General features: G+C 36.4%; 1 protein-coding gene across 2 annotated transcripts in view; it reads right to left on the minus strand.

Moving 5' to 3' along the window:
- Positions 1–3329: 3329 nt before the first annotated feature.
- LOC131572736 (ras-related protein Rap-1b) overlaps positions 3330–24977 on the minus strand; it is a 33989-nt gene continuing 12341 nt past the window's right edge. For both annotated transcript variants that reach the window (XM_058826043.1, XM_058826044.1), the window contains 7 exons: positions 18174–18258; positions 16799–16867; positions 13987–14043; positions 12729–12869; positions 10691–10834; positions 8848–8963; positions 3330–7411 (listed from right to left, as the gene is read on the minus strand). In XM_058826043.1, coding sequence (XP_058682026.1) covers positions 8877–8963; positions 10691–10834; positions 12729–12869; positions 13987–14043; positions 16799–16867; positions 18174–18230 — 555 coding nt within the window. In that variant the 5' untranslated portion in view covers positions 18231–18258 and the 3' untranslated portion in view covers positions 3330–7411; positions 8848–8876. The remainder of the gene's footprint in view (positions 7412–8847; positions 8964–10690; positions 10835–12728; positions 12870–13986; positions 14044–16798; positions 16868–18173; positions 18259–24977) is intronic.

The following is a 24977-nucleotide window of genomic DNA, read 5'->3' on the forward strand; positions in this document are numbered from 1 at the left end:
TCGCCCATGCGCCCCGCCCGCCGCGGGCCCGGCCAGGCCCGCTGGGACCCGGCAGCCCGGCCGCAGGCTGCTGTGCTCTGCCAGTACGCGGCACCCTGCGTGGAGGGTCAGAGCTTAAAAAAACCCCTAGTGTAAAAGTGCCGGGTGCTGTTGGGGTTATCTCGCCGCACAGAAAAGGGCTAACCAGACGCGCAAAGTGTTTCATACATTCGGCCGTCCCGGCCTTTGCAATGACGAGTTTGTTTCACCGAGTTACAAACGCGCGTCTGTTGCTTTCCCGTTTCTCCCAGTGTAACTCAGTCTGCCGGCACCGACGCTAAAGGGTAAAGAAAGCACCATGCAGGATCATTCAACCCTTCAAAGCTGGACAAACTTAACAGAATTATGAAATGACCTCTCCCTTTCCTTCCCCGAATGAATCAGACTACCTTTTAACTACAGAAAAACATTGATACTACTTTGTAAGTATAAACGACCGTGGTTCATTTAGTTGCACTGTAGGACAAGGAAAACTGTCCAAACTGAATCTTTTCATGCAGACAGGCAAATTCTGAAATACACTTGCAAGTACTTGGGTATTTTTAGGGCTACAGCTACAATGGGGTACTTCAAGCAAATCAGACAGAAGGATAGACCTGACAACAGCTGCAAAAGGCATCAGAAGTGCAAGACATGGTCTGAAGCCCTCCAGCTTGCTTCAGGTAACTCATAAAATACCACGATGCCCAAGCATAGGGTCTCACTGAAGCTGCCAGAGAGCCTAACTTCAGAATCCTTCACAAGAAGAAAGCTGATGAGGACTGGGTATACAAAAACACGAGCAAGCAGAATATACTCCTCTATAAGGAGTAGATTAGTCACTCAGGAAATATAATTTTGGATTAAAAAAACCCCAAAAACATAAAAAACCAACCAACAACAAAAACCAACAAACAAACAAAGAAACAAAAGGAGGTTGTCCTTCTATCTTGAAGACTATCAAGAAAACACAAGCAAAGGCAACAATCTTCGTCATGGCAGAAAACTAAGAGTGTTAAAGGAATGATTGCATCCTATTTCAGTATTATGTATTTAATAGAATTTACTTCTCAACATATCCTACTGAAACAGTGTAGCATTATCGTCTCCAGTGCAGTGGGAAATTCAGAGTGCTGCACAAATCAGTATCTGGTTCAATCGTTTGCGAACAGCTCACACCCTCAGGCTAGCCCTGCCTCAGGACAGACAGTAAATAAGTGAGAAATGTAATGATGACAGAGAAGGTGCTTGTGTGCCATCTCAAGTTTATTCAAATCAATGACAGATGAGAACAAAGCAAAGGAAATCAGTCTGAAGAGAAATTAGGAGGGCAGGATGCATACTTTAAAAAAAAAAAACCTAACAGACAAACCCGTAAAAATATATGAAAGGCTGGGGTCTTTCAGCGAACTTAGATTGTACAGGCACTCTTAAGTGCAGACTGGGGAAGCGCCTTGGAGGCTCCAGTAAGAGGGCAAGGCAGAGGGAACTGGGTAAAAACCTGGAGGTGTGTTTCAATACTTTTTGCCTGGCATGCCATTTCATATTTATCTACCAATATGGAAATAGGGGGGAAAAAATGAAGAAAAAAGAACTAAAAATCTCATGACAGCATCTTATGCTTCCAAGAAGCAGAAGGGAATGCATTTTTTTCAGTCAGTGACATAAAGGACTCTAAATTCAAATTTATGATTAAAGTTCTTTTATCTGTCTTAAAGTTTCACATATTTGCATCAGCTACACTGATGATCTTAATTCTAGTTGTTACCATAATATCAGGGGAGCTCCTTACTTAGAGGCAAGACACCCAAAGATGACCCCCGCAGCCAGCACAACACAGAAACCTGGCATATTTATTGCCAATGCCTAAGGTTCCTCTGCTCCCTATTACCTTTCTGCAAAGCTAACAGAGCCTACAGGATGTACTAGATCAATTTTAATCTAGTATATCCTGAACTTCAAACAAGTAAACTAATTCAAAACTCCAATTACTCTTTACAAAATACATTTTAAGACAGCTCATTAATCAAATTTTCTTAAAGCCCTGCTAAGATGCATACATGCCATCTACAAATACAAAATTGTTAATTCAGAATTACCAATAGCAAGAGCTCAGCAAAGTTCATGCGCAGTGTGTGACAGCAGCACAACTGCATTCAGTACAAAGAAAACTGGACACTACACTATACCTTGCCTTTTTGCAAGAGAAGCAAGAAGTTCATGTTTTAGTGCATCTTTTCTAAGCTGAAACACATCCCTGGAAGTGTGTAAATTTTAGTATTTTAATTTAAATGCATGCTTAGTATTTAAATACATGTTGACTTTCCAAAAATTTACTCAGGTTCTTACCAAAACAAATTGACTCTCATGCTCTTTCTATTGAGGCAGCTCAGCTAAAACCATTTTTTTTTTTTTTTTAATTAAACAGGAAAAAGAAAGAGACAAATTTGTAACTCTTTATTTGTGTCTGAAAATCATGACAGTACTGCCAAGGGTCTTTGTTGCTATTGGGTGCATTACAAGCAGTAAACCCAGTTGATGAGATCTGGGATTTCACATGTAGAGACTTTTTTGTACTTAGTATGGGAGTGAAGCTACTGAGTCCTCCCTACTAGATCTGGAAGGTTAAAATGCCACACAGTATGAAAAGGTAAAGTATACCAACAAAAGAAGGAACTGTAATGTCCACTAGGATTTCACTCAGTATTCAAGATTGCAGAAATGCCCCATGCCTCCAAGTTCATAGTAAACAAAAGACACAAATTAATTAGAAATGACAGTGGTTCTCAAATGAAGTTCACCCCAGTCACAACTTCAAAGAAAAAAGATCCTGGTGGTGGTAAACTTTCTTAAAACAATGATGCTGTAGTTTGTTGTTTGGCAGAACTAGGATCTCTTGAGACTGAAGTGAGTACGGTGGAACTGCAAAGACATTCTTTTATCCATTCACAAATCTCTCCCTAAAGAACAACTCTTTGAAAACAGGAAGTCACTCTCTGCTCTTGATGAGTCAAACTTCTGAAAAGAAAGGTTTTGGAGGTTATTTAAATGAACAAACAACCCCCCAAAAACCCCAAACACAGAAAACACAGCAAAATCCACATTTATATGTTGGTTGAAGCTCAGATATTGAAACACTGTGAACAAAATCATGACTATGAAACAACTTTGCTTGTCTTTTGTAGTTCAAGACTCAGAATGTAAAGTTTTCCCCAAATGGAACAATCATTCCAGAGTTTACTTTATAAAATGGAAAAGGTAGATAAGGTTTTAGAATTCTTCTTTGAAAGAAAAGCATAACATGCTCGATATTCAGAAATAAAAAACAATTTAATAACTATTGTACTCTAATGCTACCTTAGAGAACAACTTACAACTGCATTTTGTTACATATTTAATCAACTTTTTATTTGTTTTTATTCTCCTCCCCACACACACAGGCAAAATAAAAGCAATAAATTGAAATATAACCTAATGCTGTTGGGACAGCAGTTTAAAACGGAACAAAAAGCTTTTTGTCTACACTTGGCTGAATCATCAGATTACAATTTTAAAAGTGCTACATAGCTGTACATAGACTGGTTTTGACCATTCATACCTAGTATAACTTTCTACTGTTGATATGTCTAAACTGAAGGCTATCTAGAATTAGTACAGTATTGTCATCAAACTTTTTCCCAACTAAGCTATTTTCAAAACTGGCAAAGATTAGAAAACTTGGGGAAAAAAATCATGATGTTTGATTCATTGTTGACAGCATTTTAAAAGAAGAAAAATTCTCATCTTTACTAGTTACACCTTTAAGAAAACTGCAATTCCACTTATGACATCTTAATCCAAATTTCAAACTCCTGCCATCTTTCATTTCTAGCATCACAGAATCAGTATGTCTTATGAAAGAACTGTAATATCTAACTCCACAATACTTTTCCAGAATTTAAGTCTCTTATGCAGGAGAGCAGTAGTAGTTTGAGCTTGCACTTAGTTCATTTGGACATCTTTAAACATCTTGCAATGTCTCAAAACAGTCTTCTAAGTTAGGCAAGTAACATTCATTTCACAGAATAATTTGAAAATGAAAAAGGATAAGGTAAGATATAAGAGAAATTTATATTGCAATGAGAGAGTCCTAATATGAAGAGTGCAATTACATGAAATAATACTTCTGTACTGCTTTTTCCATGGAAGGTTCGGACTTTAAATACTGACACATATATCAGTTTCAGATTGAAGAGGAAATAAAGCAGGGTGCACTGTAAGCATAAGCTAACTTTACAAGCAGTAATGTGTATTAACACTGAATTTGCAAAATGCCTGCATTACTTCTCAAAATGTGAGTTATGCATGTTTTCATCCAAAGCTTTAGAAGTATTCTGTTTCTCTACAAGTAGTGCAAGCGTGAATTTTCTTAAGCATTGGTACATAATAGAATTGTCTTGAAGACATGTAAAAGTTCATTGAAAAATCTCAGCAGACGGGATTCTTTTCTAGAATTGGTAACTGTTTATATAGTTTCAATTCCCATGGGGAACTGGGTGCTCACTTCCTCAGCTGGAACAGCTTTTTACACCACAATTATTTAGACATGAAGACATTTTATATGTTTTTCTTTACACTTCATCATTTCATTAGCAACATTTTGTAAAGCATCTTCCCTTTAACAACTGGGACACTGCTCCCTTGAAGCTTGCCTAAATTCTCAAGAATACTGGAGTTTAGGTGCTACCTGGGTTACAATGTGCTGGCTTTACACATCTGACATAAGTTCTAAATATAGGGGAGGGGGGAACGTATTTCCCTTCTTTAGCACATCTTTAGATGTTAAAGCCTAGAGATTCTGAAAACTTTACTTCCTTAAGAGTTCGATCCAACTGGATACCTCTAATACTGAGGAACAGAACCACCAAGAATGCTTCAGTACAGAGCTTTTCAGGAGAAAGCCTGATGTTCCCTGTCAATAGTATTCTTTGGCTGCATACCAAGACCAGACCAAGGCCCCTTCTCTGATGTTCTCAAAGAATTTCCTCTCTCTCCCACCCAATGCCATTTGTACAGCTGCCTGGAAAAGAAACACATTAAAAAGAGGAATAAAAGGACAGCTGGGATATATTGTTTCAAGACCTGAATAAGCAGAGGTTGGAAATGAAGGGAAGAAAAATTCTGATTAGCTTACCAAAGAAGGTAGGTACCTAGTGAAAAAAGAACTAGGGCATCTAGTGCTCCAGTGCTACTCTGGGGACTAAGCAGGATTGGGGATCACATTTTAGTTTCTAATGAGAAATGAAAAGGAATTTCAGTCTTAAATCTGGCTCTGCATAGTAGAAGTGTATTACCTCCATTAAACAATGGTGATGACTGATGAAAGTACCAGCAGGAAGGATCAGTCGGGCTCCTAAATTCACTTTGGGCAACACAAATGATCTCAAAGCTTACCAGTATTAGCTAACCTAATCTGACTGAATTTGCAGGAATGAATTAGAACAAGCTCTCTGATAATTCTCTGCCAAAGAAACAAGAGGTATCAAGTATTTGTAATTGTCACAATGTTTGTGACATCAATTTTCAGCAGCACAGCCAAGATTAGGAAATAAACTACAGTCCATGCATTCCGTTTCTCAGCCCAACACTATTAACATGTATTTCAAGTCTGCAAAATTCTACAGTCAATACTGCAAGAATGCTCTTCTGCAGATTTCCTTAAAACCAAACAAATAAAGTTTGGTTCTTGCAGAAATAATGCAGAAACATCATTCTCTCTCACAAGGTAATTTTTCTTTGCTTGACTAAGTAAATTCTAAAAATTAATTCTCCCTGGGAAGAAGGAAAGGAGCAGGCAACATATTTTCAAGTTTCCAAAACAGCCACTGATAGTGTAACCTTTGAAGACAGGTCTTTTTCTGTTAGACTTTTCCTTTTGTTAGAGCTTGGAATATTCCAAGTCCAGAAATAAATGGAATTTCATTCAGTCAGAAATTCATTCACACTAACACATGAGATACTATTGGAAGAAATATCTGTGACATGTATACGTCAGAAAACAAAGACATAGGGGTTCTTCTTCATCCTAAGATGTATGAATCTGCACTGTGTAAGAGATTTAAAAATCCATATTTACTAGCACTACTAAAACACAAAACATTCAAGTAGTATAACTGTAATGCAAGCCCTTGCATGGCAATCCAAATTTATTGAACTACTGATGCTAAGTCATACAAAATTGCACCACTTTAATTAAGGCTTTTAGTTTACATTTGGCCACCTCAAAGCAGTTGTAACATTAGGTTGGTCAATTTAAATACTGTGGCTCCCTGTTGGATATACACACAATCTTTACACCCAAACGTTAATGCATACAAAGCAACAAGGCATTGTTAAATAAATCAGCAAAAGTTAATTACTGCAACTTAGGCCCTGTGACCAATTACACATGATTAAAATTACTTCCCACATTCACATCCACAGTACTCTTCCACCATTTAACATCTCAACCAAAACGTTACACATGTAAAACAATCACTAACAGGCAAAAGTACTAAACCTGTATATTTGGTATTGCAAATACACTTATGCATGAGCAAGCAAGGGAATTCACAGTGAGAATCTACAGCTGCAGAAGCCCGGAAATGATTTACAAAAAATTGTTAAATCATTAAAAAATTGTTTTAAAATATACACTTCTTGTTGTAGACCCCCACTGTACACACAACTATAAACATTGTTCCCTATGTAAACAAGGAAAAGGAAACATACAATAAAAGGTTGAAAAGTCTGGACATTTCCTTCCCAACAGATATTAAAGGCCATGTCTTTAGTCAGACGTTATACTGAAAGGACTCTTAAAGACTAGGTCACTGTCTCCACAGGTTTTTCCTAAAATTAAAAAACTATATAGCCGTTGTGTTAATCAAAGCGCTTTTGTACAATACGATGATGATGATGATGATCCTGTATTTCTTTAAAAAAGTTACAATAAGCTACAAATACCGATGAAGCAAAGTTATCTGGAGTAGTCTATATAGGAGCTCTTTGGACTTTCTTTTATTATGCTAAAATAGTGGTGCTTTTAGGATTTACATTATTGTACTCTCCAATAGAAAGTGGGGATTGTTGAAGTATACAGTACACAGTTTTCATACATGTACAACATTGGTGGATGAATAATGTCTCTTATCAGTAATACTGGATGTAGGCTCTGGTTTTACCAGTTGCATACACAGAATATTTAGAAGTAAAAATCTCTCATGACACTGGAAAGTGATAGAATGTGCAAACTGATGTAGCTTTCATCCATTTCTTAAAGGGGTACCACCACAGGAAAGTCCATTTAAGATGTTGGTAGGTTTAATAAAGTTGGAATGCTGGCACTGTTGAATTGGGCAACAGTTCTTCAGACCTGTAACAACAAAACAAGGGATTAGTATTAGTAACCACTATTTGTCCTTGCTCTTTACTTAAAACAGCTACAGCAGGAACTAGCAAAGTTCTTGACAAACAGAAAACAGCCTTAACACTTCTCTAATAATACACTTCCTACTGTACACATACAAATAACAGACTATCTCAGTTACTATCCTAACTGGATGAGGACTACATAGAGGAATCCAGGCTGCACTGTGGAAGTAATGTTTGATTGATGAAACTAGTTTTTGCTTACAGCATGACAGTTCCCATGGCTTTAAAAAGAAACACAATTGAAGGATCAAAGCTCCTGAATCAAAAGTCCTGTTAAGGAAATGGAGCAACCATTTCTGCCACCCTCAGCTAATGTTTTTGGAACCATCTTAGTTTTACTTTTAACTAAATTGTTCAAAATGAGGAGGTTTTAACACACCAAAAACAGAATCACATATGGTACTACCTGGTTATTAATAAAAGCCTAGGATTTCTGGCAGTGCGATGTCCTACTAGGATCCTTCAGTACATCCAATAGGTCTACTGGATGACAAAGCAATGCATCACAGTACTGAAGTAAATGCACCATTGTATGTTCATGAACATGAACATGAAGGAAAGGGAGGTAACAGGCAACTTCCATGATGTCAGGTCTATTAAGACAGACCTCTGCCCATACTAAGGCTTGGAGATGGAAAGAGGAAAACAACTTGCCCAGAAACCCCCAAAAATTTTGCAGAAAAAAATCCATGCCTCCTGACTAACTTCCAAAAAGTTAGTTGGTAAGTTGCTTATTAAAGAGCAGGCTGGAGCTTGCTTTATCCTTCAGCACCATTCTTTGTGCACATACTAAGTCTTGTAGAAATTTAGCCAACTGCAAACGAGATTGATCTAGCAACCAACAGCTTCAGGTCAAGTATTTGTCTGTTATAATGACTACTTCACCTTTCTCGTCCAAACATATGAATTACAATTTAGCCTCCAAAATATCAGTCTCAAGAAAGGAAGCTAAATTCCTATGACATCACACAAGCATATGCAGGAGCTCAAAGAAGAGACACCAGCATGCAAACTACAGTATTGTACTGTGTGCATTCCAGATAACTGAGCTCTTGCACTATATTCTATCAGGCTTTAAATGAGAAAAGTGTTTCCAAAAGCTTTGTAGTATCAGAGGAAACACTGTTAATTTGAGCTCTACCAACACCTTGAAACTTGAAAAAAAAAACCCCAGACTAGTGTGAACAGTGTACCTTGCATATATTTGTAGTTCTGACTTTGAAATGCCAAAATAAAGACCATTTCTATGATAATGTAAATCAATAATTTTCAATGCTGTTCTGCATGAACAGCTACCACAGCTGTTTTGGGTGTTTTTAGTTGTTGTCTTGTTTGTTTTGAATGGCCATAATGCACAAAAGAATTTAAAACATTTACCTGGCTCAGAGCTACAGTACAGCTATGCATTAAAGTAGCTGACATGATGACTTTTTGCGTGCTTTTCCAGGCACTGGAGTTTTTCTGTTAATTTGTCGCACAAGGTCATAAAAGATCTGAAAAGATAGAATCAGTTGATTATGAATATTAGGAGGCTTCTCTTATAACCTTAAGCTTTGAATCCTCACACATAATGCACTCACATACTTAAGAACCCCTGAAAATATTTAGTTACCACAAAGCTATAAAGTTAAATTGTATACTTAGTTTTCTCCTTGCTTAAGATAACTGTGTGCCAAGGGTTCTACAGTTTCAATGAAGCAAATTGGAAAGGCATCTATAACCCACAGCTATTTAATCTCTGGGTCAAACTCATCTGAACTCACATGAAAAATGCCACAGTGATCAACTACTCTATGGTATTACTTTGCAGTTTAGCAGTAAGGTCAAGAAACAGGTCACAGCTTTCTTCTAACTCAAATCACTCTTAAGATATTCTTTTAAAGAAAATTCTAGTAAGTTTTAACTACACATTTTTCATGGTAATTCACATATAGTACATATTCAATAACGGTCTCTTGTATTCAAATGAGATCATGCTTTTCCAGATACTTAAAAAATACTGAAGTCTAAAGAACTAATTCCACCTCTCTAGACCTACAGCATGACAGAAGCATAAAATTTCCTAGAAAAGTAACTCATTTATGGGACTCTCACACTTTAAGTCTTCTAGAATTCTAATAAGAACGTGATTTTTTTGAAAGGCTAATTTAAAACAAATCAACATACAACATTTCAACAGCATTTGTTTAATTCGTAATTGACACTGCTCCAATTACTCCTGCATCTTGCAAACTAAGGAAGCCCTCATGCTAAAGCCATCCTGGCACTTTTCTAAGCACTGGCTGCAAAGCAGCAAATATTCCAACAAGGGCTTACAGTATTTGTGGGAAGTTGTAGCTTATTGAACATATGACTTTTATACAGTTACAGTGATTAATTTGAATTTTTAAAAAAGTCAATGGCTTCCAGAAATTCCCAACACATTACTTCTTTTAAAAATCAGCTGTGTTAAAACGACCATACTGTTTTGATTACTTGCAAGTCTTGCACAGAGGCCCTTTCAACTTGACTGATGCTGCCAACAATGTTTTCCAGATGACCTAATGAACTGTAGAATTTATCATAAAATTCAAGCTGTTCCAGAAATGTAAATACTAATGCAGCTTCTTTTTTTCTAAAATTTTTGTATCTCTTTCTTTATGCTGGCACCCCCCACTGGATAAAAAGGCATGCATTATGGCAAATCCCCAAAATGCATACATTTGATTAATTGTCTAGCTCCTGTCAAATAAACAAGTAGATATATAGTAAAGAGGCTTTTACATCCCTTTTACTTTACAGCGCAGCTAATTTTAACAAAACATTTAATAGGTTTTGTACTTACAATCTCAAATAGTGTTAACACCAAATAAATCAAATAGTTTTAGTGGCTTAACTCCCTTAAAGGTCTTTAAAAAAAAAAGACTAACAGTGCAATCTCAATTGATAGAGCTTGTATCAACTAAGGAATGGAACATGAGAGAAATATTCATCCCAAATTCATAAAAATATAATTTGAAAATTACACTACAATGAGTATAATTTGAAAAAATCCCTTGTCAAAGCTAAATACACCCCTTAAAATCAACATCTCATAACAGCAGGGTACAGTTTTGTCCATTATAGTGAATATTATTCATGATTTTGTTAGTTTTTCCTTGACAAACAGTAAATGGTTAACAGTACAGGGTCCCACTCTTCTACCCTGACACCTCTCCCCAGCACAGGTAAAATGCCTTACCTCATTAACATTTATCTTTGATTTTGCAGAAGACTCTAAGAATGCACAGTTATTCCATTGCCTTGCTAGGTTCTGACCTTGTTCCTTTCCCACGACTCTTTCATCTTCCAAGTCACACTTATTGCCAACCAGAATCATAGGCACCTAAAAAAGCATTCAGTGGCAGCAAAGAAACAATTAAAATTTTATAATGGCACAATGTAAATACACACTTAAAAGCCATCTGATTCTTTAGAGGATCCTGATTTTAATAATCAAGCTCTGGTATAACTGAAACTTAAGTTTACAGCCGTGTGATATTTCAATCTTCAAATGAAAATGACTGCATTTTGGTTGGCTTTTGGCAGGGCAATAGTGGGAATGGTTTGAGGATTCAGTACACTGCCAATTGAGCAAACTACATGGTTTTTTTTTGAGGACTTAATGAAATTTCATTTCATTTTTAGATGTCTGAGGCATCAAGAAGTCTACTGAAGAATTTACCATATGACTCTTACAAATTCCAAAATCCTGGAAACAGTGTCCTCAGCATTATTCCTCAGCATATCACACAATTCTTATTAGGAAGCTACAGAACACAGAGAAAAGAAACATGCTACCTTACCAGCATTCCCAACTACAGAAAATGCTGAATTGACCTTTGTAGCACAAAAGCACCATCATATAGTTTTTTCCCCCTTCCTTTCTTTTACTAATTTAGGGACATAGCTGAAGTTCTCACAGGTTCAAGTGCTGAAATAAGGTTTATAGTATTTTGACCATTTTATTGACCAAGAAAACAAGTCATGCCTAAGCTTTGGCATAAGAAAAGCTTTTTCTGTGAATTCTGACAGAAACTAAATTCGCAACTTGAAGCTTATTATCTTTCTACTGATATTGTGGATATTTTCAAGACTGAGGGATGTCTTCTGAAAAACACAATTCTAAGCAAATACCTCCAAAATTATACTAATCGGCATAAATATAACATACAAAGTAAGATTTTAAATATCATCACATTTATCTTGATTTTATTGTACAAAACTAATTTAATGGTAAACAAGACTATTACTTCGTAAGTTGTAGATGAAAAAGGTCCATGCAACTAAAAATATTGACCTTTTGAGATAAATTTGTGATAATGGGTAATAAATTGCTTCAAGAAGAAATCTGCTGAACATAGGCAAGACCTGCAAGTGCTTATGGTCAAGGAAGTGCAAGATGGTTTGTATTAAAAAAGTCTTAGAGGACACTTCCCTGAAACTGAAATGGTTTATATATTCTGTGTCTGCTGACAGCACAAGCATATGGAGATACATACAGTAAGGAATATATCAAAGTTATTGAAGTTTGCATAAACACAGTTTAAATGAAATGATCACGCTTGAAATGTGTTCATTGCTTTTTTTTATTCTTCAAGAAGGTAGTTTTTCTGCCTGAAGGCTACAAGGTGTTTCTGTTAAAAACACTCTTACTGCTGTTTTCACATTTGAAATACTTCTTTCCTTTATTAGAGGACCAAGCATTCACATCCTCTGCTGTAAGGATCTTTTCATCATTTATGAAATATAATGTTTTAGCCTCACTTTATTGCTTTAACAATGCTAAGAGATGCATAATAGAAATTGTGTGGAAATAGGATGACAGAACTTAACTGTGAGAAGACAGACAAAACATAAAAGCTACATCACATGCAAGTTTAAGGGTTACAACTTAAAGTTTTATGCTTTTAAAATACTGTAAACAGTAAGGATATTGAGCAGATGACTTCACTGATAGTAATTAAGGCAATAATAGGTGTTTTAGAAATGTTTGCTGCAGTCTAATGAATAAAGTTATACCCAGTTTCAATTAAGGTATTTTAAAGAGATTAAACAATACTCCATATAACACATGACAAGTTACATAACTCCCATTCACCTTGAGAGTTGCATTTCTGTACTATGCATCTACTGGCTCTTACATCTTAGCTTAAAACTTGGAAACCACCTGAGTACAGTGTGTACACTGCAACATGCTAATGAAAACTTTAAGTATTAAGAATTTTTAGAGGTCTTACATCATCAGTGTCTTTGACTCGAAGAATCTGTTCTCTTAGATCCTGTAAATCATTAAATGTGGACTGAGCTGTGATGGAATATACTAATGCAAAACCTTGTCCATTTTTCATGTACAGATCTCTCATTGCTGTAAACTGTTCCTGTAATTTAAAAAAAAATAGAGATGTTGCATTCAATTTGCATTTTACTTGCACAAACTGCTATAAACTTTGTGTCTAGTTTAGGGAAATTAGAGTAATTTCACTGGAGACAAGTACAGTAGAAGGTACACTGTAAGCTGTAGATTACAGAAGCTAAACTCCTCCTGAATCTCTCCTAGCACACCAACGTTTTCTCCATATCCTGATAGTTCCTTAAAATGGATCATAAAGTAAATGCATGCCTTTTCACACCCAATTTTGTAGTCTACACAATTTCCTATACTTAATTTTTTTTTTTTTTTAATTTAATTGCAGGGAGATAGACTAGAGGATGGAGGCAGCTCAGTAGACTTGTCACATTTCCATGACTTCAGTGACAACTAAGATATTGCAGGTATCATATCATATAACATCAACAAGTTCACTTGTTGGTGCACTCTCACCAGCACAACTGTAGAATGGCATGTGCCTCTTTCACACTGGTGACTTGGCTATCTGGTGCTTGATCAATCACTCCCTGTCCCTTGCTGTATGTCAGATGAAAAGGGCAACTTATTTCTAGAAAACAGCCACTCCATCTTACTGTATATTTACAGAGTATTACTCTAATAGGGAATTTAAATGAGTTATTATTGCACCAGATTACTGCCACACTTCAGAGAACACATGTTAAAACTCCAAGAGTCTTGAGCTTAAACTCACTGGAATCAAAGGAAATTACTGGTTTCACTAATTTTAGAACTAGTCAGAGAAAAACCTAACCAGTATGTAAAGGGTCAGCATAACCCTTGTGCTTTGAGCTCCTATAAGCTGATGGAAGCAATACTATTTTTATCCCAATGTCACAGTACATCTCACACACAAAAGAAAAAGGACATCAGAAGAAAGCACATATTCTCTACAGCAACAGAAATCAAATCTCAGTGGCCAGTAGGTCCTACTTTTTTTCTGGGCAACAAACTTAAATCAAGAGCACAATCTTTTTAAATGTTCTATTTCTTTCTTCTGTTACAGAATATAAGCTCATGGGAAACATGCAATTATTTTCTGCTGCAATACTTAAGATTTTTTTAAATACACTGTATATTAGTATTTAGGAAAGTTGTTTTTTACATACCGTTCCTGCAGTATCTAAGATTTCAAGCATACACTGTTGTGCATCTACTTCAACTTGCTGTCAAGAGAGAAAGATGTGGTTAGAATTTTTCCCCTTGCAACTCTCCCCTCCAAAGACATTAGAAGTTGTGTGATTTTTAATAAGTAAATTCATAATGCATAAAGCAACATAATGGCTTAAGAAGATTGTATGGATATACACTTTGAAAACAGCAGGAAGAAGCCTTTCAAAGAGCCCCAGTGACATTTTCAAATGCAGTGTCAGCAGCCAAGTACCGCTTTGCAAAGTGATTAGGGATTTTTGATTATTTAAAAGGAGGCTGCTAAATTTGTAATGATGGTTATCAGCAACTAGCACAACTAATTTCCACTTGTTTCAGGGATCATCACATATTGAAAGAAAAGTACAAGTGAAAGCCAGAAAACTGGACTGGCATGCTCAGGCTCATTTAAAAGTAATTTACATCTACAAGAGAGTAAGTAGTACACAGCAAACAATTAAACAGCCACCACTAAAAGTGGTGTCCCCAAAACAAGCCTTTAGGAACACTAATTAGAAAATTGACCCAGTTGAGAAAAGTTTGCAAAAAATGGAAGGTTTAAGAAGACAGAACAATTTCTGTATTCATTCCAGAGTTCCTCTATCTAGTGGAAATACCTCAAAGAAATGGCCCGGAGGGCAGCATAGGACATGGAAGCGCTCTCAAGCTGTTTCAAATGTGGCACTACCCACATTTAATTTTTTTTTTTTTTCTTTCAAGCTATTGGTAAACTTCCTTTTCCATTTGCATGTAAAATTCCTAGTTGACAGATTACCTCTTCTCCATTTATGCACTGTCACTAGTTTAATTTGCAGCTGTTCTTCTGTAACTAGGTTTGAGATGGGGACAGGGAAGGGGAATATTTCACCTCCTCTCACACCTTCCCCACGTTCCCTATGGATTGTGATTCCTTAAAAATAAGGACTATTTTAACAGGTATTGTTGCTGAAGTTATTCAGCTAATTAAGCAGCATTTATTCACTTTACAAAGAAATATTTGGGGAGTAAACCAATGCATAAAGTTTCAAGACTTCAAGCTCAATTATTTAGACGAACCAGTCACATCCTCTCAACTTTAAATATTATAAAATCACATTTAACATAAATAACATGGAATTTCTACTGCCAAACCAATACGGTTTGAAATCAAGAAGCAAGTCCAAATTGTAACTAACAGTGAGAAGGTGAAAATGACTACATAAAGTGCTGTCGAGACTTTAGCAAGACTTGAACAATCTGGCTGATTTGAAAAGAAGGATACCCAGAGTTATTACTAGTTATTTCAGGAACAAACCTGAAAGGAATATTATAAATCTTTATTAGCAGCAACAAAAAAAAGATGTAGTTAGCAAATGGCAAAATTTCTTAAGATGGCATTACTTTTTTAGGCTCCATGGAAACAACCTTTGGAAAAATTCACCCAGCAAACATCATGATTCTACTATCACCTAAAGAATGTAAATATATAACAAAGGAAACACTTCACTTTAGATCAGCCTGTGAATGTTTTTTGGTGTCATTTACTGGGTAAATTACTCCATATACTGGAGTATATACTGGTAATTTACATTACCCAGCAAAGTCCTGCACCAAACACTGAGATATGGTCAAAAATTCCTGCTTCAGTAATACAGAAAAAGTGTCAACATAGAACTTGGTTCTGCTATCGTGTCTTTAATAAGAGTTCTAGCTTTGGAAGCCCACATACTTAAGACAGACTTGGGTTTTTCCAACATACAGTTTATATGAGGTCAAAGAAAAGAGGTATGAAATTATTATTTTGCTCTCACTAATTCCTCTTCTGTTCAGAAGAGATTCTGGTGACTGTAGGCTGCAACAGTTCTTAATGCACCACCTTTGTTCCAATACAAATGTAGCTCAGTGATGAAAGAGGAGGTCTTGCAGTTTGCCCATTCCCAGCTAGGGTTTGTGCATCTTGCCTCCCTTGTATAGACACCAACATATTTGTGGCCACATGATGAGCAATATCAGAGTATCAATGCATATGAAAAGAAGAGTAATTCAGCTAAAACAGACAGATTAGGAAACTAACACAGCCAAAAACTTTTCCCTTGCACCAAATGGTTAATGGTAGCAGTTTGGATATAAACTACCTTAGTCTGGAATTTAATTGTGGTCTCAGGTAAAACTGAAGAGTAAGCAATATGGAGATTCAAGATGATGAAGCAGAATCAGACCTTTCAGCCTGTCATGCTGAAGACAGGAAGAGAGAAACTAACAGGCCACTTGATATAAGTGCTTGTTCAATTATGACAGGTTTGTGTTAACTTATTAATAAAACAACAACCCATCTAATGGAAGCATATCTAGCTATCATTTAAATTGTTATGAGTACAGTATGATAGATGCCTTCAGTATTCTAAGGGTGTGAAGTTGTTTTTAGCTATTTTTCCAGTAGCAAAGCAGCTTAATACCTCCAAGTCCAAATCTACATGCAAATATTAACACACAAACTAATAATAAATATTATAAAATTGAGAAGTTGGAATGTTTTTTGTATTTTTTGTTTCAATCTATGTTTCCAACTCTGACTATGAAATAACGATTTTTTACTGATTAGCCAGCAAGGTATTATGCTTAAATGTTAAAAAGCTAGTCTTGAATTATTCCTTTTAAACAAACCTTAAGAGAACATTTATATTTCAAAATTGTTATCTGGTTTAATATGGCGTTTTCAAGCAGTGACTCAAATATTTAACATGTACTATAGCTTTAAATTTCTGTAACACTAGGGAGGTCTTTTGTAGGTACCTTTCTGTAGGAGTCTTCTATCGTAGGATCGTATTTTTCAACAAATATTCCTTGAACAAACTGTACAGTCTGCAACACAAAAGACTTGTAAGATTCTCTTGCATAGCAATATTTTGAAAATCTTGTACACAAATCACTGTTCTAGGTATATACTCTGTTATCCATAACATTTTTAAAGCAAATCAAATGATTATCATAACTATAATTTTAAAAAACAATGGAAAGTTAGATGTGCATGCCTATTTAACTACTTAACAGTTAGATGAAGCAATGCTACACTTTCCTTTATCCCCTGTCACATGGAGGGTAAGAATTAAAGCACACATCAATTTAAAGTCTGCTTAACTCTTAGAATCAGTATTAGCTTCTAGATGACCAGAATATTATACAGCTGCACAGCTTTTACATTTATATTTAGAACTACTTCATCTTCTGCTACTTATCTGCCAGCATAGGAACTAGTCAAAAAACAACTGCCAGCTTTTACTAGTCTTAACTACACCCAGTAGGCTGTTCCTGTGTACCTAGCACAAAGGACATTTTTAGCACAAGCCAAATGGAATTTAAGATTCAATGGCCAAGTCAGAGTAGGCACATTCAAATCTAGAAATGCTGCAGTAAGATAAAGAATTCAGAGGTGAATGAAAATGTTCTTTCACAATCTAATATGATTTGTCATTTAAGTTTTTCTTTCTTTATGAACTGCTGCATAAGAGAATAGATCTTATTCAAGGGAGTGTGCAAGTTCTGGAGCTTTATGGTAAGGTGCACAATTAAATGGAAAGATGCAAAGTTCTTCGGTGGGCTGAGAACATCATATTTTGTGAACTTTTTCAATTCTAGTCTAGGTCAGACTAAACCGTTCTGTAATCATTTAATTGTAAATAAAAGAGCTCATGCATTTTAATCATCTACCTGCCACAGCTATATACCTACTCTCAGAGAAATGATGCAGCAAACACATTAAACTTCCCACCAACATGCAAATCTGTATTTCTATCTGCATAAGAGTATTAGCAATAAAGAAAGACACTGCTGTCAAACATTAAGCAAACAGCACCCCGAAGACCTTTCTAGAGACAGGACTTAAGAGGCAAGCTAGTTCACATTCTTTGAGAGATTCACAAAGGAGCTTGATTTCCCACAGACTGATAGCACCCATACAAAAACAGCAGTATGTGAGAATGCACCAACGGGTGCAGATGCACCCAGTAAAGGATCTGTTTACTAGCCATGATGCCTCATTGGGCATTACTAACACTTATATTTATTTGTGCACACTTACATAAAGAAATATACTTCAGCAGAAAGTGTATTAGAGAAAAAAAAATACAACAAGCCTAAAAAAACCATACTTGAACTGCCTCATACTTACCAGAGCAGACTTTCCAACACCTCCAGAACCAAGAACCACTAGCTTGTATTCACGCATGATGCAAGAGATAAATCACCCTCAATATCTAAAACACACAAAATACAAGTCTGATTAAAATTTGATCTAGATGCAGGAAGTACAATAATGACACCGCAATCCAGTTCATGAAGCAGGGTTTGGTAAGAATTCCTTAGTTAACTTCTTTAATACAGCAGATATTTTCTAACTATCAACTCACAATGCAGCTATAATAAAATGCTGCAAACCATCAGATATAGTATTTGCTCTACCTCATTACTGGTTCTCCCATAAATATCGAATAAACTCTAGTATACTAAAGCTAACAGTTACTATTCATAAGAAATAATTGCACAAGAGGAGACAGCCTGAATTTTATCATTCTGAAACACTTAAGCACTAAACAAAGAATCATAGAGACCTTAACAGGAAAATTAAAAACTCCACTTCCCAGCAAACAAACACTTCTTTAAAAGAACAGCAGGATCCCAGAAATCATTTTTCAAAAAAAACCCCTTCCCTAGACTGAAAACTGTTTAATGTTCCACTAGATCTATTATGACTCATTTCATGAGTAAGTGGAAGCAACTAAAATAGTATTTTGAGACTATACCTCTTCTACAAGCTGGATCTGCTTCCCTGTTCCACACTAGCTGGTGTAGTTACCAACAACAAACTATGAGATCTGCTTGCTTATCTTTGTTGGAAATTGACCCATCAAACCAAAACAAAGCCACAGATTTTGGGACATGTCTTTGGGTCATACTGCTCAAAAGTCCACACCACCTCATACAGTCCTGCTGGCAAGTGAACTATCAGGACTGTTACTGCTTCTCTGAGAGGAAGGTCTCCTTCCCTGCAGGGACTCCAGCACTTGTGAGATTGAATTAAACATTTTCTCCCCTCCACCCCAAAAGAAAGATGAAACCCTCCCCAACTAATGAATAATCTATAGGCCAGGGGAAAGGGAAAGTGCAAGGATTCAACACAGGTGCTTGTAAAAGGCAAAAGGTAAGCAGGGAGGAAACTAAGGTAAGAAAGATCCTTCTCATCAGTAGTAATTTGACAGCATCTCTGAAATCTCTGAAACACCATCTGTTAGGTGTTGAGCACAAAATGCTAAGATGATTTATGCAGAAATTAAACCACCATGGTAGAGTCCTGCCTTTAACCATCACTGATTAAATCTACCAATTGTCAGAAGACGAAGAAATCAAGAGACCAGGTCCTATTTCTTCTTGCAAATGCAAAATCTTTGAATTTACCTAAACTGTCCCTCACAAAAGGAACACAAGGAGAAAACCTTAAGGAAATAATTGACCTGATGTCAGCAAAAGAGATGTCTCCACAGGCTTCCATTACCAATACATTTTGACACTCTTTCTATTTTCGCACCTAATAAGACATCTTTTCACTCCTGACTTAAAAAACTCTTCCCCTTCCTACGGAATTTTTTGTGAACACAGATCACAAGAACCATTTCCACCACAAGTTTCATCTATTTGGCACCACTGAAAATGCTGTTAGATCCATTAATCTGTAAATTGTGTAGTCTTTCTATAAACAGGATTGTTTCTAACTGTCCTGAAAGGCTCCTCTCAAACTCATGACAAGTTAAGCCTATAACTACATTACTGTCATTTCTTTAAAACAAACATTCAATTATCCTTTTATTTTTAGAAAGGTATCACTAGAATGACATAAACATAGAAATCCCAGTACAGTAATCTGGGAGAACTGCAGCAATTTCACTGTCTTTGAAAGAAATGTTTAAGCTGAATTTTTCAGTCTTCACACTGAAGTTAGCAACTAAATAGGGAGATGGCAATAATGAAGGCTGACAGTAGCTTAAAAGTAATAGAACTTCAGCAGCAGGTACTACATATCTGTTTTAAGTTATTTCTTTTTCTTACTCAACAATCTACAATTCCAAAGCAAATTAAAAATCTTGAAATAAATTAACTTGGTTTTAGTGAGAGACTGCCAATTTAATTTTTGGCTCTGAAACACCAATTCAGGAATTTAATGGAAGCTGAAGCTTCTTTCAGCATCCAGACTTGGAAGTTCAACCCTAAATATCCAATCACTGTACAACATTCTGGAGCTGATTTTCCTACTTTAAGTGGTAGCACACAATTAAAGCATATACATACAGTATTACAGCTTGGTTGGGCAATCTTCTTAATCAATGAACACCTAAGCAAAAAGCTTTTTAAGATCTTTGAGAACAAAGCCAGAGTGCTGTAGAGGTTAAACATTTCTCTGACCTTTCCTCCAAACTCAGACAATTGACAATACAAGTACTCACTTCTTTCACCATGAGAATTTTTTGTCATTTGTACAGTTACTTTTTAACTCACCAAGAGCACACAGCAATGCTTTATATATGTGCACACACACACAAACCCATATAGCATGGAGGCAGCTTGGCATCCCTGCATTGATGTTATTATCTGGCCATTACACCTTGGAAAGGAACACAAACAAATGTATCCCCTAAAACACTTTAGGAAAGCTAACCTGGACATCCCTAACACAACAGGCAGCAGAAGCACCATCTATAGTCTGCTGCCACTTGTATCTACCACCCCACTGCCTTTGAGCAACAGTACTGATGTCACTGCACCTTTCTATTACTGCTTTCTAAGAGAAAAGAAAACCCCTTTTCTAAAAGAAAAAAAAAACCCTCTATTAGCTAAAAGAGCTTTCCTAAGAAAATGTTCCTGCTTGCAGGTCTTTGCCTCCTCACCCAAGAAACCACTGGATCATGTCGGACACTGCAGCCTGCCACACTATTTGACATTGTTAAAGCCTAGCTTAACAAGCTTTTTCACTGACCAGTATGCCTTATGGCTGCACGCACGCCCCAGACTAAGCTTTGGCTCTTATCCTCCCTGAACTTGACTTTCCAGTGATTCCCAGCTAACCTGACCCAGCTCTGCTCTTGATCAAACCTATTTTTCCACATCAGATCTTGTAGAAACTGCTGGCATCCTAAATCTTAATCATGCTCTTACTTTATTTCTCAGTTGACACAATGTTTGACTCTGGAACTAACAATGTATCCAGATTCATTTAGTGCCAACAGAATTTCCTTTTGACTCATTAGTGACAAATGAGAGGGGGAAAAGCAGAAGACAAAGTCTGAAAGAGGAGATTTAAGCCATAAAACACTGTATCTGCCCGGCATTTCTAGAATAAGTCCAACAACAGTATCTCTCTGTAGTCCCCAGCTCACCTTGGGGGTACAAAATGAGTATACTCTAACAAGCAGAACAGAAATAAAGATACTAAGATATGTGAGCAACAGATAAGCAAGACATCCCCAGATTTATTGGACAATTGAGAAGTATCTACCAACCACTCAACAATTAGAAAAGTAAGTTTAAACCTATTCCTAGCAAATATAACAGGTAACCTGTTTGAATCCCCCTCTTCATTCAATGGAATTTATTTTAGGGAAGAAATTTTGCTTTAAAGGCTGTCTACCTATAAGGTGACTGATCTGCAAGAAGTGACAGCAATGCAAACTTTTCTTTGCATTTTTATTTTTCCATTCCCCTGTCTTTGGGCAGGAAAATACTGTCAACTATGGCCCCTACGCAGACGCTAAAGAGCAAGAAGATAGGAAGCATGCATAAAATAAGACCTTTTTTTAATTTAGTTGGAGAAGGTACTGCCTTCTAACAGCAGAGTTTTTATATGCAGATATATCTGACCTAAGTGAACTGTGGAGATGCCTAAAGTTAAGATTTAGCTACAAAAAATAAGGGAAGTTACTCTTTAAAAAAACAGCACTATCACAAACTTGATTCTAATGTTGTCTCTGTTATACAGTCTCTCAAAAGTACAGAGCTCAATTCTAGATTGCCTCCATTAACTGCCAGTGACACCCCAGGAACTGCCTTGCACACTTCCTGAGATACAATTGTCCATAAAATCACTGTGTCTGTGCAACCTCTCTCACTAAGTTCATATTACTTTTTGTACTTAGTGAATTAGTGCAGCGTATTAAGCTAACTACTTGATTCTATTTCTTCATCACATACTTAAAACTAAAGTACTCGATAAAACTAGAAGAGCACATGCACACACTTGATATCCACACAGACACTTTTCCCAATAAAGATTCTCACTGAAGGATGAGCAACACATCTTTGAATAAGCCCATTAGAACAAAAGGTTAAGCAGGACAAGTCACTGAAAATGCAGCATTTCAAAAGTTTCACATCTGACAAGGACTGTGAACATGGAACTTGCTTTCTGCTTCTGCCCTTCTCAGACAAACCAGGAAAAAGTGCCTCCTGGACATTTTTGTCAGTAGTTTCTTGAAGTAGGTCTCCAGAAAAATGCAAACCAGAGATGATGCTAAGGAAGTTGAGGAATAAGTAACCTTACTACAGAGGTCAATTGAAAAAACTGCACACTTACAGCTTGTAAAGTTTTTCTAAAAAGCAACTACGCAATAAAGAATTCAAGGAAATTAATATACCATTGGTAATTGGGCTGGATGTAATAGTTGTGAAAATGAGGTGGGTTTTTAATTTTTTATTTACTTTTCTTTCAATTCCTTCAGTTTCAAATTTTGGGTTCTGATTGAACTTTGTTATCTAAGGGATGGGAAAGCTAATAATCCTATTTTTTCAAGTGATATTAAGCCATATGAAGCTGTAACTGGAGCTCAGCCCCAGCCAAAGACATGAACTATGTACAATCACTTACTTGAAGATATCCCCAAAATTTGTTTATATAAACTAGTTGTTCAGGTATGGAATTAAATAAACTGGCCCTCCCAGACGCTTTATCATTTTCAGAAAGGATCATGATTATGCAGCACCTCATAGACACCATGATTCTTGTTCAGACCCTGACATTTTGGTTGCACTGCATTCACTAAAATTTTCCTAATGCTTTTGCCTCCGAACATTTACCTCTCTGGAAAAGAGACTTCGTTAGAATCACCTTGAGAACAGCACTCCTAAATTAATCCAAACTATTTGCATGAGAAAAAAAAAAGATTCAAACACCAGATTGACAGATGAAACAAATTAACTAACTGCTTTATCTGCCTACAATTAGCAGTGGTGGGAAAAAAAGTCAAGGGAAAAAAATCCAATCTTTTTCTCAGAAAGGGGATACTAGCCCTGAGACAAAACAAGATAAAAATGGTCAGACATTTGGAAAAATAGCACTAGTTCAGTCAGGGGACCAGTCAAGCTCAGAGGATTATGTCTTTCCAGAGATGTTTCCCATTTCTGATACTGGAGTAATCTCAGATGGCCAAACCATCCAGATTCCACTGTTTTGAATCTCCTAGTTTAGAATCTTCACGTAAACAACTAATTAAGAGATGATGTATGCTGTTCTTAATATTCCCAAAATACTTACATATGAGATATCCCAAATTTTTATCTCTCAACTCTTAGGAGGGTTCCCCACCTCCTGAATAATTTCAGCTCCTAAGCAGAACTCTGACAACATGGCCCATAGTGGAAGTCTGTTCACCAGCTTTTAGAGGCTTTAGAAATTAAAGCAATTCAGGTAACCCTTACTCAACAAGGTAAGTGTACCTCTTCTAAGAGGAATTAAAATACTCCAGAGCTGACTTTCACACATTTGTAAAAATTTATGAAAAACATTATTCAGAAATCAATTCTGAAAAGCTGATCAGGGTCTAATAAAGACTTCCATATTCAAAATTCCTGTAAGTACAGCTATTTCATTAGTAATGGAGACTGTCTAGAACCAAATCAACTGTTCAGCAAACAAAGCTAGAAGCAATTTTTATTTCTAGTTTTTACCAGCTTTTGATAGTTTCTGGTCTTGACAAACATGTATTTCATCAGTTGAACAGCTAGTTCTTCTGGACACTAATAGCGTAATTTTTCTTGTACAAAAATAGCTCTTCAATTATGTTCAAATATTTTAACTGATGTCAGACAATCTTCAGAGGATTTTCAAAAAGCTGAGTGGCAAAGCTTATTCAGTGACATGGTATCATACTAACCACCTGAGAAACAGCCAGAAACCTGTGAACAAGCTACTGCAGCACAAACATGGCACCAAGGTTTCACCCGTCCCTCGAACAGCCCACAGGGACGCTTACACAGAGAAAGCTTAACCAAGTTTTCCTCCTTTCACTGAGGGGAGCTACCTTGATTAATATTGCACACAGGGACCAATTCTGCAAAGCAGCTAACAGCATCTGACCTTGTGAGACTAGTTCCACTGTCTATAATTAGTATAGCTGAATAAAACCTGATTTTTTTTTCTTAAGTCAAAGTTAATTCCCAGCTAGATCTTAAATTTGAACATAAATTTAATGGATGTTGTAAGGGTAAACACTGCCTGTTTAAAGTCACTGATATCTCAAGATGAAAGCTTCCTGATTCGAGAGACTAGCAATCATGTGCAACTTGCAGTAGATTCACACAAAATATAAAAAGCATTTTCAAAGCAAGTGATGTAATGAACATTCTTATGCTACTAAGAATATGCTATGCTTCAACACATACTGAGTTCAAGTCTCAACTTTGTGCAAAAATTCTAATGTGTCAATTCAAATGTGGAGGGAGTACCTTATAAAGCCCATGCTCTAGAATCTATTCAAGCTTCAAACGGAATTTGTAACATTTATCAGATATATTCTTGTTTTTTGTGTCTGTTTGCCACGATTTCGCTTTTTCTCCCTGTTCTTGTCAAATAGTCACCATCCCCCACAAAAGTTGCTTGTGACTGTCCTACCCGTCAGACTTACAGTTAAAATTATGACCTCAGAATTCCTAA

The sequence above is a fragment of the Poecile atricapillus genome, chromosome Z (genome assembly GCF_030490865.1).
Source record: "Poecile atricapillus isolate bPoeAtr1 chromosome Z, bPoeAtr1.hap1, whole genome shotgun sequence".
NCBI lineage: Eukaryota > Metazoa > Chordata > Aves > Passeriformes > Paridae > Poecile > Poecile atricapillus.